Source organism: Coregonus lavaretus, assembly GCF_964263955.1.
Source record: "Coregonus lavaretus genome assembly, contig: HAP1_SCAFFOLD_5035, whole genome shotgun sequence".
NCBI classification, from domain to species: Eukaryota; Metazoa; Chordata; class Actinopteri; order Salmoniformes; family Salmonidae; genus Coregonus; species Coregonus lavaretus.
The window spans coordinates 4,076-23,761 of record NW_028159019.1 but is presented as its reverse complement, the minus strand read 5'-3'; the positions used below and the strand labels follow the sequence as shown (position 1 = coordinate 23,761).

At 46.2% G+C, this 19,686-nt stretch overlaps 1 protein-coding gene across 1 annotated transcript; it reads left to right on the top strand.

The window, feature by feature from the left end:
• Window positions 1–301: 301 nt before the first annotated feature.
• On the top strand, window positions 302–19,031 carry LOC311123357 (intermembrane lipid transfer protein VPS13B-like; the record flags this gene model as incomplete). Its single annotated transcript, XM_084197627.1, has 5 exons — window positions 302–454; window positions 3,179–3,448; window positions 10,424–10,507; window positions 13,107–13,282; window positions 18,855–19,031. Coding segments are annotated over exons 2-5 (683 nt in total), but the record flags the coding sequence as incomplete, so codon positions are not given.
• Between the last annotated feature and the right edge of the window lie 655 nt (window positions 19,032–19,686).

The window sequence follows — 19,686 nt, the reverse complement described above, 5'->3', positions numbered from 1 at the left end:
TAGACGTGTGGATGACAAGCCCAGCTGCATGGTGCTGGAACTCATCAGCCAGTTTATTGTGTGGGACTGCTTCAGTGTCAACACCACCGGCATTCAGAACATGTTCAATCCAATAAACAGAAGGATTTTTCCTCAACAGAGATCTCTAAACAAAAATAATTCTGTTGACTTGTTGCCTTCTGCACTGGCATAAATACTGCTCTGGCATAAATACTGTAAGGGCGGAAATACTCTTGATTACTGTATGTTAATGTTAGTCTCTTCTCTCCACTCCTCCTCCCCTCCTCCTCTCCTCCAGCTCCTTCACATCTGTATAGAGGGGTGGGGTAACTGGCGTTGGTCTGAGGCCTTCAGTGTGGACAACGTGGGGTCTCTGTTGAGGACTATTCAATATAAAGGACGGACCGCCTCCCTCATCATCAAGGTGTTGCAGCTCAACGCTGTCCAGAAACAGGTACCGTATTCTATTCAATTCAATAAAGCTTTATTGTTCCCAAAAGGCAATTAATGTGCAACCCATCCTCCTGTTGTGACATTCTACTGTGTGTGATGCCTGATGGTCCGAGAACTACATCCTGTTTCATATTACAATCTGTTGTTACAAAGGGAACACTAGTCTGAGAACTACATCCTGTTTCATATTACAATCTGTTGTTACAAAGAGAACACTGGTCTGAGAACTACATCCTGTTTCATATTACAATCTGTTGTTACAAAGGGAACACTAGTCTGAGAACTACATCCTGTTTCATATTACAATCTGTTGTTACAAAGAGAACACTAGTCTGAGAACAACATCCTGTTTCATATTACAATCTGTTGTTACAAAGAGAACACTAGTCTGAGAACAACATCCTGTTTCATATTACAATCTGTTGTTACAAAGGGAACACTAGTCTGAGAACAACATCCTGTTTCATATTACAATCTGTTGTTACAACGGGAAAACTCTGAAAACCCTCCAGCCATCCACAATGTTTGCTCACTTCTCCAAAAAACAGAACAGGAAATGTGTTGTCTTAAACGAGATTGATCCGTGTTAATGAAATGTTAGATAAAACAGCACATTTTACACCAGCCGAATAAATGTACTAAACCATGTTTGAATTGCTCCAAACACACCAAACATTTGATTCTCCAAATCTGAGATGCCATCTCTGAAATGTGGGGACCCTTTGTTATGTAAACATTGTCAAGTGTCACACGTCTCCCTCTAGCCAGCAGACAAAACAGACTGGCTACATTCCTATCTGGTCCGCTCCGACATCTAGTTCTCATTGGCTACAATGATGGGGTATGAGTCCTGGTCACATCCAATCCCCAACACACAGCCTGAGATTGTGACAGCTGCTACAGCAACAGAAGATGTCTCTGGTCACAGGCTGGCTGTGGGAGGAGTGTGTGTGTGTGTGTGTGTGTGTGTGTGTGTGTGTGTGTGTGTGTGTGTGTGTGTGTGTGTGTGTGTGTGTGTGCATGCGCGTGCACGTGTGCGCGTGTACGTGTGCACGTGTGTACGCGTGGGCGTGTGTGTGCGTGCGTGCGTGTGTGTGTGTGTGTGTGTGTGAGCAGAGCTCATCTTGATCTTGTTCTGGGTCTTTCTCTGTGTCACACTACAGTTCTCTTCTCTTCAGACCCTGAACAGAACCATGTCTCCTCCTTCAGACAGGAGTTGATCCAGTTAGTGGAGTTGTCACCACAGACAGACAGGAGGTGATCCAGTTAGTGGAGTTGTCACCACAGACAGACAGGAGGTGATCCAGTTAGTGGAGTTGTCACCACAGACAGACAGGAGGTGATCCAGTTAGTGGAGTTGTCACCACAGACAGACAGGAGGGGATCCAGTTAGTGGAGTTGTCACCACAGACAGGAGGTGATCCAGTTAGTGGAGTTGTCACCACAGACGGGAGGTGATCCAGTTAGTGGAGTTGTCACCACAGACAGACAGGAGGGGATCCAGTTAGTGGAGTTGTCACCACAGACAGACAGGAGGTGATCCAGTTAGTGGAGTTGTCACCACAGACAGACAGGAGGTGATCCAGTTAGTGGAGTTGTCACCACAGACAGACAGGAGGGGATCCAGTTAGTGGAGTTGTCACCACAGACAGGATGTGATCCAATTAGTGGAGTTGTCACCACAGACAGGATGTGATCCAATTAGTGGAGTTGTCACCACAGACAGGATGTGATCCAATTAGTGGAGTTGTCACCACAGACAGGATTCAGTTAGACACAGTGTGTAGAGGTTCATTCACAGTTAACGCCTGTTGAGTGCTCCTCAAGAGTGTGTGTGTGTGTGTGTGTGTGTGAGTGTGATTACGTGACTGAGAGCCTGTGAGCTGTGAGAAGGGCTATAAAAGGATGATTGATGAGCAGGAGAAGTCTCTCTCTTCAGAGAGCAATCTCGCTCCTCACCACCATTACCACCACCACCACCCAGAGAACACACACACGGGGTGGTGGAAACAATCAATTGTGAGCTCAATTAGAAGTGTCAGGACCAGATGAGGGCTCCCTGGTGACTGAGCTGGGTTAGAGCTGTACAGGGGCCAGGGGGAGTTGTGGGCTTCGTCCCAAATGGCACCCTATTCCCTATGTAGTGCACTACTTTTGACCAGGACCCATAGGGGATTAGGTTCCATTTGTGACTTGGCTGTGGTGTTCTGTAGAGGACAGGGAGAAACAGGGGGACAGAGGATTCTGCTGCTGTCTGCTCCACTCTGGTCTGTCTGCAGTGATAGTGACAGATTTTACACAGTGTCTTCAGAAAAGCATCAGGCTGGGAGGCAGCAGCAGGCAGGACCCATACTGACCAGGGGGGCTTTGATAATGCCAGAGGTTTTGGAGGACAGGGGCTGTAAGGACTCTGTTACTGATTAACACATCACAACTGTATCAGTGTGTTGATGAATAACCTGATATCTCCAATAAGTCTAGCTTTGACTCTAACATAACCTCTCTCTCTCTCTCTCTCTCTCTCTCTCTCTCTCTCTCTCTCTCTCTCTCTCTCTCTCTCTCTCTCTCTCTCTCTCCTCTCTCTCTCTCTCTCTCTCTCTCTCTCTCTCTCTCTCTCTCTCTCTCTCTCTCTCTCTCTCTCTCTCTCTCTCTCTCTCTCTCTCTCTCTCTCTCTCTCTCTCCTCCCTCTCTCTCTCTCTCTCTCTCTCTCTCTCTCTCTCTCTAGATAATAATCTGTGGTCGTCAGGTGATGTGTAGCTACCTGTCTCAGGACATTGATCTGCGGGTGGTGCAGCACTATGTGAATCCAGATGGCCAGACGGTGGTTAAGGAACATGCTGACTGTCTGGAGGCTGGGAGGAAGCTGCCCTCATACGTCCTGGAGGACTCAGAGATGACAGAGCTGTGTGTCAGAGCCAGAGGAGATGAGGACTGGTCTCGGGATGTCAGACTGGAGAGGAAGGAGAAGGAAAGGGGGGGCAGCTCTGTGGTACAGGTGAGTGCATACACAGATACACACACACACACCTAAACACACAGAAGCACACACACACACACCTAAACACACAGAAGCACACACACACACCAGACTCTCTCCCCACAATCATTTTCAACACCACCAAGTGAAGTAGATAGTAAACAAAAGTGAAATAAACAATAAATATTAACAGTAAACATTACACTCAGAAGTTCCAAAAGAATAAAGACATTTCAAATGTCATATTATGTCTATATACAGTGTTGTAACAATGTGCAAATAGTTAAAGTACAAATGGGAAAATAAATAAACATAAATATGGGTTGTATTTACAATGGTGTTTGTTCTTCACTGGTTGCCCTTTTCTTGTGGCAACAGGTCACAAATCTTGCTGCTGTGATGGCACACTGGTATTTCGCACAATAGATATGGGAGTTTATCAAAATTGGATTTGATTTCAAATTCTTTGTGAATCTGTGTAATCTGAGGAAAACATGTGTCTCTAATGTGCAAGGCTATAATCTGAGGAAAACATGTGTTTCTCAATAGCAAGGCTATGCTCACTGAGTCTGTACATAGTCAAAGCTTTCCTTAAGTTTGGGTCAGTCACATTGGTCAGGTATTCTGCCACTGTGTGTCAAGTAATTATATTTTTGTTTTCTCATGATTTGGTTGGGTCTAATTGTGTTGATGTCCTGGGGCTCTGTGGGGTCTGTTTGTGTTTGTTAACCGAGCCCCAGGACCAGCTTGCTTAGGGGACTCTTCTCCAGGTTCATCTCTCTGTAGGTGATGGCTTTGTTATGGAAGGTTTGGGAATCACTTCCTTTTAAGTGGTTGTAGAATTTAGCGTCTCTCTCTCTCTCTCTCTCTCTCCCTCTCTCTGTATATATACAGTGCCTTGCAAAAGTATTCACCCCCCTTGACGTTTTTCCTATTTTGTTGCATTACAACCTGTAATTTAATGTAATGGACATACACAAAATAGTCCAAATTGGTGAAGTGAAATGAAAAAAATAACTTGTTTCAAAAAATTCTAAGAAAACAATAATGGAAAAGTGGTGCGTGCATAAGTATTCACCCCCTTTGCTATGAAGCCCCTAAATAAGATCTGGTGCAACCAATTACCTTCAGAAGTCACATAATTAGTTAAATAAAGTCCACCTGTGTGCAATCTAAGTGTCACATGATCTGTCACATGATCTCAGTATATATACACCTGTTCTGAAAGGCCCCAGAGTCTGCAACACCACTAAGCAAGGGGCACCACCAAGCAAGCGGCACCATGAAGACCAAGGAGCTCTCCAAACAGGTCAGGGACAAAGTTGTGGAGAAGTTGGGTTGGGTTGGGTTCTAAAAAAATATCAGAAACTTTGAACATCCCACGGACCACCACTAAATCCATTATTTAAAAAATGGAAATGGCACCACAACAAACCTGCCAAGAGAGGGCCGCCCACCAAAACTCACGGACCAGGCAAGGAGGGCATTAATCAGAGGCAACAAAGAGACCAACAATAACCCTGAAGGAGCTGCAAAGCTCCACAGCGGAAATTGGAGAATCTGTCCATATGACCACTTCAAGCCGTACACTCCACAGAGCTGGGCTTTACGGAAGAGTGGCCAGAAAAAAGCCATTGCTTAAAGAAATAAATAAGCAAACACGTTTGATGTTCGCCAAAAAGCATGTGGGAGACTCCCCAAACACATGGAAAAAGGTACTCTGGTCAGATGAGACTAAAATTGAGCTTTTTGGCCATCAAGGAAAACGCTATGTCTGGCGCAAACTCAACACCTCTCATCACCCCGAGAACACCATCCCCACAGTGAAGCATGGTGGTGGCAGCATCATGCTGTGGGGATGTTTTTCATCGGCAGGGACTGGGAAATTGGTCAGAATTGAAGGAATGATTGATGGTGAAACCTGTTTCGGTCTTCCCGAGATTTGAGACTGGGACGGAGGTTCACCTTCCAGCAGGACAATGACCCTAAGCATACTGCTAAAGCAACACTCAAGTGGTTTAAGGGGAAACATTTAAATGTCTTGGAATGGCCTAGTCAAAGCCCAGACATCAATCCAATTGAGAATCTGTGGTATGACTTAAAGATTGCTGTACACCAGCGGAACCCATCCAACTTGAAGGAGATGGAGCAGTTTTGCCTTGAAGAATGGGCAAAAATCCCAGTGGCTAGATGTGCCAAGCTTATAGAGACATACCCCAAGAGACTTGCAGCTGAAATTGCTGCAAAAGGTGGCTCTACAAAGTATTGCCTTTTGGGGGGGTGAATAGTTATGCATGCTCAAGTTTTCTGTTTTTTTTGTGTTATTTCTTGTTTGTTTCACAATAAAACATATTTTGCATCTTCAAAGTGGTAGGCATGTTGTGTAAATCAAATGATACAAACCCCCCAAAAATCAATTTTAATTCCAGGTTGTAAGGCAACAAAATAGGAAAAATGCCAAAGGGGGTGAATACATTTGCACTACCATTCAAAAGTTTGGGGTCACTTAGAAATGTCCTTGTTTTCTAAAGAAAAAGCCATATCTCAGACTGCCCATCTTCATCTTCTGACGAGTTTCAGAAGAAAGTTATTTGTTTCTAGCCATTTTGAGCCTGTAATCGAACCCACAATTGCTGATGCTCCAGATACTTAACTAGTCTCAAGAAGGCCAGTTTTATTGCTTCTTTAATCAGCACAACAGTTTTCAGCTGTGCTAACGTAATTGCAAAAGGGTTTTCTAATGATCGATTAGCCTTTTAAAATGATAAACTTTGATTAGCAAACACAACGTGCCATTGGAACACAGGACTGATGGTTGCTGATAATGGGCCTCTGTACGCCTATGTAGATATTCCATTAAAAATCTGCCATTTCCAGCTACAATATCCATTTACAACATTAACAATGTCTACACTGTATTTCCGATCAATTTGATGTTATTTTATTGGACAAAAAAAATCTCTCCTTCTCTCTGCAGGCACCATCTCTCCTTCTCTCTTCAGGCACCATCTCTCCTTCTCTCTTCAGGCACCATCTCTCCTTCTCTCTTCAGGCACCATCTCTCCTTCTCTCTGCAGGCACCATCTCTCCTTCTTTTTCTCATACCCTCTTTTACTGCCTCTCTTCTCTTCCCTCTTCGTCTGATGTTATCTCCTGATAGAAACTCATAACTAGGTCTGTAACCTTGGTGTTGGTGGACCAGGCCTGTGTGTCTAGCAGTGCGATGCTTGCCAGTGTTTTTCACCCTCTGTGTGTTATCCTTCACCCAAGAGGAACCGAGGCCAATGTCAGAGCTGAACAGAACAGAACTAAATGTTCGTTATTGTGTTCATGCCTGGTGTTTTGTCCACAGTTAAATGAAGTCCCTAGCTGACCGTAAATTACGCTGCGTTGTAACGGCCTTGGCATGGTGAGGTCTTAACGAGGAGTCAGGGTAGAGGGGAATAGAGCCAGTGAAACGTTAAGACTCGCATCCCAAATTCCACCCTATTCCCTACATAGTGCACTACTTTTGACCAGAAGTCTGTGGGGCCCTGGTAAAAAGTAGTGCACTATGTAGGGAATAGGGTTCCATTTGGGATGCGACCCACGACCATTAACCATTCTGAAGGGCACATTTTCTGCTTTTAAATCTTCTCAGATCTGACAGAGTTTAATAGGCTATTATCCCGCGCTAACAGTTAAATTGTCATTGGACTTAGCTGTTGGATGGTGTTGAAGTACTGGAGCTTTGTGTGGGTCCTGTTGTACAGCTTCAGAAAGCCTTGGAGCCCATGTTGGGGACAGAACATGATCACGTTGGGGGACTATGAACATGATGTGACTCAGTGGGGTGGGTTAGTTAGGGCGCTCCACGGCACGTTGGTCATTACAGATGTCCTGATACACTTCTCTCCACCACAGGACACAAACATGTTGATCTCCGGTGGTGGTGCCGTGGGTGAACTCTGACCTTGATGACCTTTGACATGACAGGGGTTTAGGCATTGCTGTTTCCTCTAGCCTCTTTAACCTCTTCTAGAACATTGATCATTCAGTTTAGTTATTAGAACTTTTTACACACTACTGCTGTACACCAAATCAACGTTTATTGGTCCCGTACACAGATTTGCAGATGTTATCTCAGGTGCAGTGAAATGCTTGTGTTTCTAGCTCCAACAGTACAGTATTACCTAGCTATATGCTTGTGTTTCCATTTCCAACAGTGCAGTAATACCTACCTATATGCGTGTGTTTCTAACTCCAACAGTGCAGTAATACCTAGCTATATGCTTGTGTTTCTAGCTCCAACAGTGCAGTAATACCTAGCTATATGCTTGTGTTTCTAGCTCCAACAGTGCAGTAATACCTAGCTATATGCGTGTGTTTCTAGCTCCAACAGTGCAGTAATACCTAGCTATATGCTTGTGTTTCTAGCTCCAACAGTGCAGTAATACCTAGCTATATGCTTGTGTTTCTAGCTCCAACAGTGCAGTAATACCTAGCTATATGCTTGTGTTTCTAACTCCAACAGTGCAGTAATACCTAGCTATATGCTTGTGTTTCTAGCTCCAACAGTGCAGTAATACCTAGCTATATGCGTGTGTTTCTAGCTCGAACAGTGCAGTAATACCTAGCTATATGCTTGTGTTTCTAACTCCAACAATGCAGTAATACCTAGCTATATGCTTGTGTTTCTAGCTCCAACAGTGCAGTAATACCTAGCTATATGCGTGTGTTTCTAGCTCGAACAGTGCAGTAATACCTAGCTATATGCTTGTGTTTCTAACTCCAACAATGCAGTAATACCTAGCTATATGCTTGTGTTTCTAGCTCCAACAGTGCAGTAATACCTAGCTATATGCTTGTGTTTCTAACTCCAACAGTGCAGTAATACCTAGCTATATGCTTGTGTTTCTAGCTCCAACAGTGCAGTAATACCTAGCTATATGCTTGTGTTTCTAACTCCAACAGTGCAGTAATACCTAGCTATATGCGTGTGTTTCTAGCTCCAACAGTGCAGTAATACCTAGCTATATGCTTGTGTTTCTAACTCCAACAGTGCAGTAATACCTAGCTATATGCTTGTGTTTCTAGCTCCAACAGTGCAGTAATACCTAGCTATATGCGTGTGTTTCTAACTCCAACAGTGCAGTAATACCTAGCTATATGCGTGTGTTTCTAACTCCAACAGTGCAGTAATACCTAGCTATATGCGTGTGTTTCTAGCTCCAACAGTGCAGTAATACCTAGCTATATGCGTGTGTTTCTAACTCCAACAGTGCAGTAATACCTAGCTATATGCTTGTGTTTCTAACTCCAACAGTGCAGTAATACCTAGCTATATGCGTGTGTTTCTAACTCCAACAGTGCAGTAATACCTAGCTATATGCTTGTGTTTCTAACTCCAACAGTGCAGTAATACCTAGCTATATGCTTGTGTTTCTAACTCCAACAGTGCAGTATTACCTAGCTATATGCTTGTGTTTCTAGCTCCAACAGTGCAGTAATACCTAGCTATATGCTTGTGTTTCTAACTCCAACAGTGCAGTAATACCTAGCTATATGCTTGTGTTTCTAGCTCCAACAGTGCAATAATACCTAGCTATATGCTTGTGTTTCTAGCTCCAACAGTGCAGTAATACCTAGCTATATGCTTGTGTTTCTAACTCCAACAGTGCAGTAATACCTAGCTATATGCGTGTGTTTCTAACTCCAACAGTGCAGTAATTCCTAGCTATATGCTTGTGTTCCTAACTCCAACAGTACAGTAATACCTAGCTATATGCGTGTGTTTCTAGCTCCAACAGTGCAGTAATACCTAGCTATATGCTTGTGTTTCTAGCTCCAACAGTGCAGTAATACCTAGCTATATGCTTGTGTTTCTAACTCCAACAGTGCAGTAATACCTAGCTATATGCTTGTGTTTCTAGCTCCAACAGTGCAGTAATACCTAGCTATATGCGTGTGTTTCTAGCTCGAACAGTGCAGTAATACCTAGCTATATGCTTGTGTTTCTAACTCCAACAATGCAGTAATACCTAGCTATATGCTTGTGTTTCTAGCTCCAACAGTGCAGTAATACCTAGCTATATGCGTGTGTTTCTAGCTCGAACAGTGCAGTAATACCTAGCTATATGCTTGTGTTTCTAACTCCAACAATGCAGTAATACCTAGCTATATGCTTGTGTTTCTAGCTCCAACAGTGCAGTAATACCTAGCTATATGCTTGTGTTTCTAACTCCAACAGTGCAGTAATACCTAGCTATATGCTTGTGTTTCTAGCTCCAACAGTGCAGTAATACCTAGCTATATGCTTGTGTTTCTAACTCCAACAGTGCAGTAATACCTAGCTATATGCGTGTGTTTCTAGCTCCAACAGTGCAGTAATACCTAGCTATATGCTTGTGTTCCTAACTCCAACAGTACAGTAATACCTAGCTATATGCGTGTGTTTCTAGCTCCAACAGTGCAGTAATACCTAGCTATATGCGTGTGTTTCTAACTCCAACAGTGCAGTAATTCCTAGCTATATGCTTGTGTTCCTAACTCCAACAGTACAGTAATACCTAGCTATATGCGTGTGTTTCTAGCTCCAACAGTGCAGTAATACCTAGCTATATGCTTGTGTTTCTAACTCCAACAGTGCAGTAATACCTAGCTATATGCTTGTGTTTCTAACTCCAACAGTGCAGTATTACCTAGCTATATGCTTGTGTTTCTAGCTCCAACAATACAAAACAATATGCGCATAATCCAAAAAGAGTCCGGAATATATATACATAATGGTATAGATAGAATATGAATAGAAAAGGTGTGTACAGCAGTAGTTATATAGGATGGTGTGTATAGACAGTATGGACAGTATATGAATAGAAAAGGTTTGTACACCAGTATTTATATAGGACCAGTGTTTAATAGGGCAAAGCAGTCTCTAAGGTAATTGTTTATTGCCAGGTCAGAGGTGAGAATAGTAGCTGTACTATCTAATGGTGTGGGTTGGTCTCCTTGCAGGTGCCTTGTTCCAGCGGCTCATTGTTCTACGTGTGGTGTACCCTGATCACCATGGAACCTGACTCTCACATGCAGCAGAGAGTGGTGAGTATAGCCATCCAGGTCAGGTCTGCGTCTGAAATGGCACCCTATTCCCTATATAGTGCACTACTTTCTATCAGAGCCCATAGTGTCCCTAGTCAATATATACTGTAGGAAATAGGGTGCAGCCCGTGTCCCCACCATCCCTCTAACACCGTCCTCTAACTCTAACACCGTCCTCTAACTCTAACACCGTCCTTTAACTAACACCGTCCTTTAACTCTAACACCGTCCTTTAACTCTAACACCGTCCTCTAACTCTAACACCGTCCTTTAACTCTAACACCGTCCTCTAACTCTAACACCGTCCTCTAACTCTAACACCGTCCTTTAACTCTAACACCGTCCTCTAACTCTAACACCGTCCTCTATCTCTAACACCATCCTCTAACTCTAACACCGTCCTCTAACTCTAACACCGTCCTCTAACTCTAACACCGTCCTCTAACTCTAACACCGTCCTCTAACTCTAACACCGTCCTTTAACTCTAACACCGTCCTCTAACTCTAACACCGTCCTTTAACTCTAACACCGTCCTCTAACTCTAACACCGCCCTCTAACTCTAACACCGTCCTCTATCTCTAACACCGTCCTCTATCTCTAACACCGTCCTCTAACTCTAACACCGTCCTCTAACTCTAACACCGTCCTTTAACTCTAACACCGTCCTCTAACTCTAACACCGTCCTTTAACTCTAACACCGTCCTTTAACTCTAACACCGTCCTCTAACTCTAACACCGTCCTCTAACTCTAACACCGTCCTCTAACTCTAACACCGTCCTCTAACTCTAACACCGTCCTTTAACTCTAACACCGTCCTCTAACTCTAACACCGTCCTCTAACTCTAACACCGTCCTCTAACTCTAACACCGTCCTCTAACTCTAACACCGTCCTCTAACTCTAACACCGTCCTTTAACTCTAACACCGTCCTCTAACTCTAACACCGTCCTCTAACTCTAACACCGTCCTTTAACTCTAACACCGTCCTCTAACTCTAACACCGTCCTCTAACTCTAACACCGTCCTCTAACTCTAACACCGTCCTCTAACTCTAACACCGTCCTCTAACTCTAACACCGTCCTCTATATCTAACACCGTCCTCTAACTCTAACACCGTCCTCTAACTCTAACACCGTCCTTTAACTCTAACACCGTCCTCTAACTCTAACACCGTCCTCTAACTCTAACACCGTCCTCTATCTCTAACACCGTCCTCTAACTCTAACACCGTCCTCTAACTTTAACACCGTCCTCTATCTCTAACACCGTCCTTTAACTCTAACACCGTCCTTTAACACCCCAGCTCTTTCCCAGAGTCTCAACACAGAGAGGGTTTGTTTTGAGACGTGTCTCTTGTTATTTTGGGTTGCAGTGCCACAACATCACTCAGACTGACACACACACTGGTGACAATATTACAATAGAGCTCTCTCTCTCTCCAGCTTCCTCTCAGTAACCACCACACTGGTGACAATATTACAATAGAGCTCTCTCTCTCTCCAGCTTCCTCTCAGTAACCACCACACTGGTGACAATATTACAATAGAGCTCTCTCTCTCTCCAGCTTCCTCTCAGTAACCACCACACTGGTGACAATATTACAATAGAGCTCTCTCTCTCTCCAGCTTCCTCTCAGTAACCACCACAGTGTGTCATTGATTACAGTACCACCACATAGGTAGGACGCACGCACAGAAGTCCATACGGAGGATGAAATGGGAGTTTTCAGTGCGGTGATGCCAGGCAGACAGTATTTTGGTAGATTAGGATGGTTGTGAGAGAGAGAGAGAGAGAGAGAGAGAGAGAGAGAGAGAGAGAGAGAGAGAGAGAGAGAGAGAGAGAGCGAGAGCTGTTTCCCATCATCACCAAGAGCCCAGTAGATGCTGGGGACCACTGTCATTGTACTGTACTCACAACAGACCTCTTTCTGTCTCCTCACAACAGACCTCTTTCTGTCTCCTCACAACAGACCTCTTTCTGTCTCCTCACAACAGACCTCTTTCTGTCTCCTCTCTACTCTACTGTACTCACAACAGACCTCTTTCTGTCTCCTCACAACAGACCTCTTTCTGTCTCCTCACAACAGACCTCTTTCTGTCTCCTCACAACAGACCTCTTTCTGTCTCCTCACAACAGACCTCTTTCTGTCTCCTCACAACAGACCTCTTTCTGTCTCCTCACTACTCTACTGTACTCACAACATACCTCTTTCTGTCTCCTCACAACAGACCTCTTTCTGTCTCCTCACAACAGACCTCTTTCTGTCTCCTCACAACAGACCTCTTTCTGTCTCCTCACAACAGACCTCTTTCTGTCTCCTCTCTACTCTACTGTACTCACAACAGACATTATTATGAGCTGTCCTCCCCTCAGCAGCCTCCACTTCATGATGTGTAGTCACCTGCCAGACGCTCGCTCTCTCTCTCTCTCTCTCTTTCTACCTTATTATTTTCAGGTCAGTCACAGTGGTCATGTATTCTGCCACTGTGTCCTCTCTGTTTAGGGGCAATACCACCTCTCTCTCTCTCGCTCTCTCTCTGTCTCTCTCTCTGTCTGTCTCTCTCTGTCTCTAATGGTGTCCTGTCCTCTTCCAGGTGGTATTCAGTCCTCTGTTCATGATGCGTAGCCACCTTCCAGACCCTGTCATCATCCACACAGAGAAAAGAAGTCTGGGGCTGAGAGAGAGTCAGCTGATCCAGGGACAGGGACACCAGGAACAACTACTGAACGCTGAGAATGACCTGATGCACCACCTCACCTTCCAGGCCAGGTAAAACACACACCACCTCCCGCACGCACACACATACTGCACACACATACCACACACCCACACAGGTTTCTGGCCCACGGGGTGTCATGTATAAGTGTGTGTTGTGGATGAGTATGTGGACTGTGAGAAGGCCTGGGTCGAAGGTGTCTGTGCCAGTGTGACACCACCTCATCATGGGCAGAACCCAGATCTCAGAACCCAGATCTCAGAACCCAGATCTCAGCTCTCACCACACATCATACAGTACAGCTACTAGCTGTACTAGCTGCTTTTCTATCAGCCAATCAGTCCATCAGTCGGTCCGTCAGTAAGTCAGTTAGCCCATCCGTCAGTCCGTCAGTCAGTCCGTCAGTCCATCAGTCAGTCCATCAGTCGGTCCGTCAGTCAGTCAGTTAGTCCATCCGTCAGTCCGTCAGTCAGTCCGTCAGTCAGTCAGTCAGTCCGTCAGTCCATCAGTCCGTCAGTCAGTCAGTCAGTCAGTCAGTCAGTCAGTCAGTCAGTCAGTCCGTCAGTCCGTCAGTCAGTCAGTCCGTCAGTTTGTCCATCAGTCGGTCCGTCAGTCAGTCCTTCATTCCGTCTTCATGTCCTCTAGGTCGTGTGTGTAGAGAAATCATCTCTCTCTGAGCTCAAACAACAATTCAAGAAGCTCTTGTCTAGTTGAATTTGGATCACTATCTAGCATGTGTTCAGAGTGTCCCCTGCCTTGTCTAGTTGAATTTGGACCACTATCTAGCATGTGTTCAGAGTGTCCCCTGCCTTAACAGACACTCATTCACCACACTACCCGCCGCCGCCTCCTCCTCCTCCTCCTCCTCTCCTCCTCCTCCTCTCCTCCTCCTCCTCTCCTCCTCATCCACCTCTCCTCCTCCTCTCCTCCTCCTCTCCTCCTCCTCCACCTCCTCTCCTCCTCCTCCTCCTCTTCTCCTGCTGTCTCCCCCATCTTCAGGACCAGTCAGTTTCAAATGTTCGCTGGTCACCATCTCCTCTTTCCTTCCTGTAATTAGGAATAGTTGTGGCTTCCAATGGTTGAGGAAGGGACTGGGCTGTGGACAGACAGACAGACAGACCAGTTAACCACAACTGTAATGTCCTAGTCTGCGTCCTACATGTCACACTATTCCCTACATAGTGCACTACTTTTGACCAGAGCCCCATGGACCCTGGTTAAAAGTAGTGCACTATAAATGGAATAGTGTGACATTTGGAACACATCCCTGCTCTCATATGTGTGTTCTGGGGTTGAAACCACATGAGCGACTTGAGGAGAATCAGAAGCCTGTAGTAGTATGTTCCTTCAGGACCCAGACTGCATCCCAAATGGCACCCTATTCCCTAGAGAGTGGACGACTATTGGACCAGGAGTCCTATGGGCCCTGGTCAAAAGTAGTGCACTATAAAGGGAATAGGGTACTGTTTGGAATGCACCCCCAGTCTGAATGAATCCTTTCCTGTCAACAGGCTGTCTCTCTAGCCTGTTCTCCACCATCCATCATCAGGCTGTCTCTCTGGCCTGTTCTCCATCATCAGGTTGTCTCTCTAGCCTGTTCTCCACCATCCATCATCAGGCTGTCTCTCTGGCCTGTTCTCCATCATCAGGTTGTCTCTCTGGCCTGTTCTCCACCATCCATCATCAGGCTGTCTCTCTAGCCTGTTCTCCACCATCCATCATCAGGTTGTCTCTCTGGCCTGTTCTCCACCATCCATCATCAGGCTGTCTCTCTAGCCTGTTCTCCACCATCCATCATCAGGCTGTCTCTCTGGCCTGTTCTCCACCATCCATCATCAGGTTGTCTCTCTGGCCTGTTCTCCACCATCCATCATCAGGCTGTCTCTCTAGCCTGTTCTCCACCATCCATCATCAGGCTGTCTCTCTAGCCTGTTCTCCACCATCCATCATCAGGTTGTCTCTCTGGCCTGTTCTCCACCATCCATCATCAGGCTGTCTCTCTGGCCTGTTCTCCACCATCCATCATCAGGCTGTCTCTCTAGCCTGTTCTCCACCATCCATCATCAGGCTGTCTCTCTGGCCTGTTATCCATCATCAGGCTGTCTCTCTAGCCTGTTCTCCACCATCCATCATCAGGCTGTCTCTCTAGCCTGTTCTCCACCATCCATCATCAGGTTGTCTCTCTGGCCTGTTCTCCACCATCCATCATCAGGCTGTCTCTCTGGTCTGTTCTCCACCATCCATCATCAGGCTGTCTCTCTAGCCTGTTCTCCACCATCCATCATCAGGCTGTCTCTCTGGCCTGTTATCCATCATCAGGCTGTCTCTCTGGCCTGTTCTCCACCATCCATCATCAGGCTGTCTCTCTAGCCTGTTCTCCACCATCCATCATCAGGCTGTCTCTCTGGCCTGTTCTCCACCATCCATCATCAGGCTGTCTCTCTGGCCTGTTCTCCACCATCCATCATCAGGCTGTCTCTCTAGCCTGTTCTCCACCATCCATCATCAGGCTGTCTCTCTAGCCTGTTCTCCACCATCCATCATCAGGCTGTCTCTCTGGCCTGTTATCCATCATCAGGCTGTCTCTCTAGCCTGTTCTCCACCATCCATCATCAGGCTGTCTCTCTGGCCTGTTATCCATCATCAGGCTGTCTCTCTGGCCTATTCTCCACCATCCATCATCAGGCTGTCTCTCTGGCCTGTTATCCATCATCAGGCTGTCTCTCTGGCCTGTTCTCCACCATCCATCATCAGTCTGTCGCTCTAGCCTGTTCTCTACCATCCATCAACAGGCTGTCTCTCTGGCCTGTTCTCCACCATCCATCATCAGGCTGTCTCTCTGGCCTGTTATCCATCATCAGGCTGTCTCTCTGGCCTGTTCTCCACCATCCATCATCAGGCTATCTCTCTGGCCTGTTCTCCACCATCCATCATCAGGCTGTCTCTCTGGCCTGTTCTCCACCATCCATCATCAGGCTGTCTCTCTGGCCTGTTATCCATCATCAGGCTGTCTCTCTGGCCTGTTCTCCACCATCCATCATCAGGCTGTCTCTCTGGCCTGTTCTCCACCATCCATCATCAGGCTGTCTCTCTGGCCTGTTCTCCACCATCCATCATCAGGTTGTCTCTCTGGCCTGTTGTCCATCATCAGGCTGTCTCTCTGGCCTGCTCTCCACCATCCATCATCAGGTTGTCTCTAGCCTGTTCTCCACCATCCATCATCAGGCTGTCTCTCTGGCCTGTTCTCCACCATCCATCATCAGGCTGTCTCTCTGGCCTGTTCTCCACCATCCATCATCAGGCTGTCTCTCTGGCCTGTTCTCCACCATCCATCATCAGGCTGTCTCTCTGGCCTGTTCTCCACCATCCATCATCAGGCTGTCTCTAGCCTGTTCTCCACCATCCATCATCAGGCTGTCTCTCTGGCCTGTTCTCCACCATCCATCATCAGGCTGTCTCTAGCCTGTTCTGCACCATCCATCACCAGGCTGTCTCTCTGGCCTGTTCTCCACCATCCATCATCAGGCTGTCTCTCTGGCCTGTTATCCATCATCAGGCTGTCTCTCTGGCCTGTTCTCCACCATCCATCATCAGGCTGTCTCTCTAGCCTGTTCTCCACCATCCATCATCAGGCTGTCTCTCTGGCCTGTTCTCCACCATCCATCATCAGGCTGTCTCTCTGGCCTGTTCTCCACCATCCATCATCAGGCTGTCTCTAGCCTGTTCTCCACCATCCATCATCAGGCTGTCTCTCTGGCCTGTTCTCCACCATCCATCATCTGGCTGTCTCTAGCCTGTTCTCCACCATCCATCATCAGGCTGTCTCTCTGGCCTGTTCTCCACCATCCATCATCAGGCTGTCTCTCTAGCCTGTTCTCCACCATCCATCATCAGGCTGTCTCTCTAGCCTGTTCTCCACCATCCATCATCAGGCTGTCTCTCTAGCCTGTTCTCCACCATCCATCATCAGGCTGTCTCTCTAGCCTGTTCTCCACCATCCATCATCAGGCTGTCTCTCTAGCCTGTTCTCCACCATCCATCATCAGGCTGTCTCTCTGGCCTGTTCTCCACCATCCATCATCAGGCTGTCTCTCTAGCCTGTTCTCCACCATCCATCATCAGGCTGTCTCTCTGGCCTGTTCTCCACCATCCATTGCTTTATTACTCCACTTTCCTTTAAAAGCACAATGGACTCTATTAATAAACAGAGGCTACATTCCAAATGGCACCCTATTCCCTACATAGTGCACTACTTTTAACCAGGGCTCTATAGGGAATATGGTGCCATTTGGGACGCAGACATACAGTTCTGTTTCAACCCCGGGCCGAGGAGGGAGGGGAGGGGTCTCACCAGTCCAAGTAGAACTGGTAGAGTGACAGGTAGATGCTTGTCGTAGTTCTAAAGCCACGGTCTTCTATTGTCTGGATCTAAAGTATCTAAAGTATTCTATAGGGTTATTTATTTAGTGCTGCTAGGCTGGGTCACCCTCTCTGATCCCCAGACCTGCTGAAAGACACCCCGCCAGGCAGGAAATAACTAGACCACCCGACCAAGTTAACAAGGCTTTGGTTTCTACTTTAGACCCCAGTTAACCATGGCTTTGGTTTCTACTTTAGACCCCAGTTAACCATGGCTTTGGTTTCTACTTTAGACCCCAGTTAACCATGGCTTTGGTTTCTACTTTAGACCCCAGTTAACCATGGCTTTGGTTTCTACTTTAGACCCCAGTTAACCATGGCTTTGGTTTCTACTTTAGACCCCAGTTAACCATGGCGTTGGTTTCTACTTTAGACCCCAGTTAACCATGGCTTTGGTTTCTACTTTAGACCCCAGTTAACCATGGCTTTGGTTTCTACTTTAGACCCCAGTTAACCATGGCTTTGGTTTCTACTTTAGACCCCAGTTAACCATGGCTTTGGTTTCTACTTTAGACCCCAGTTAACCATGGCTTTGGTTTCTACTTTAGACCCCAGTTAACCATGGCTTTGGTTTCTACTTTAGACCCCAGTTAACCATGGCGTTGGTTTCTACTTTAGACCCCAGTTAACCATGGCTTTGGTTTCTACTTTAGACCCCAGTTAACCATGGCTTTGGTTTCTACTTTAGACCCCAGTTAACCATGGCTTTGGTTTCTACTTTAGACCCCAGTTAACCATGGCTTTGGTTTCTACTTTAGACCCCAGTTAACCATGGCTTTGGTTTCTACTTTAGACCCCAGTTAACCATGGCTTTGGTTTCTACTTTAGACCCCAGTTAACCATGGCTTTGGTTTCTACTTTAGACCCCAGTTAACCATGGCTTTGGTTTCTACTTTAGACCCCAGTCAACCATGTCGTTTGTTTCCACTTTAGTAGGGGTCAGTTAGGATCCACAGAGTAGCACAGAGTGGATACTGACTGTACTGGGGTGTCTGTAGAAAACGTTGAGATAATATTTCACCCCAGACAGTGGGAATCAAACTCACGTTGCTGGCGCCACACTGGACCAACTGAGGCACACAGAAACTGTGTGTTTTTATATGAAGACTAACCTGTGTGTGTGTGTGTGTGTGTGTGTGTGTGTGTGTGTGTGTGTGTGTGTGTGTGTGTGTGTGTGTGTGTGTGTGTGTGTGTTTTCTCTTGCAGGGAGGAAGAGGATGCGTCTCACTGTGCGGTGCCCATCTCCACCGCTGTGATCAAACAGATAGTGAACAGGAACCAGGCTGGGTTGGAGGACAGCCAGGAACACATACTGGCAGACTTCTATGGTCTGAAGAACAACAGCCAACCACCATGGCCCTACGTCAGCAAGGACACAGACAGGTACAGTACAGCTTGTGTGTATGTGTGGTATGTGTGTGTGTGTGGTGTGATGTGATGTGTGATGTGTGATGTGTGATGTGTGATGTGTGTGTGTGTGTGTGTGTGTGTGTGTGTGTGTGTGTGTGTGTGTGGTGTATAACGACAGACTTCTATGACCTACAACAGGTGTCAAACTCATTCCACGGAGGGCCGAGTGTCTGCAGGTTTTCACTCCTCCCTTGTACTTGATTGATGAATTAAGGTCACTAATTAGTAAGGAACTCCCCTCACCTGGTTGTCTAGGTCTTAATTGAAAGGAAAAAACACAAAACCCACAGACACTAGGCCCTACATGGAATGGGTTTGACCCCCTGGTCAAGAGCAGCAGCCAGTTGCCATGGCCACACGTATCCAAGGACTCAGACAGGTACTGCAACTAACTCTGGGATTCTGTTGTGTGTTGCTGTTATATTGTTTTAGTGTTCCTGTGAGTTTCCTGTTTCTTTTCATAGTGTCTCTGTATCCAGACCTTGTGTTTTCATAGTGTCTCTGTATCCAGGCCTTGTGTTTTCATAGTCTCTCTGTATCCAGGCCTTGTGTTTTCATAGTCTCTCTGTATCCAGGCCTTGTGTTTTCATAGTGTCTCTGTATCCAGGCCTTGTGTTTTCATAGTCTC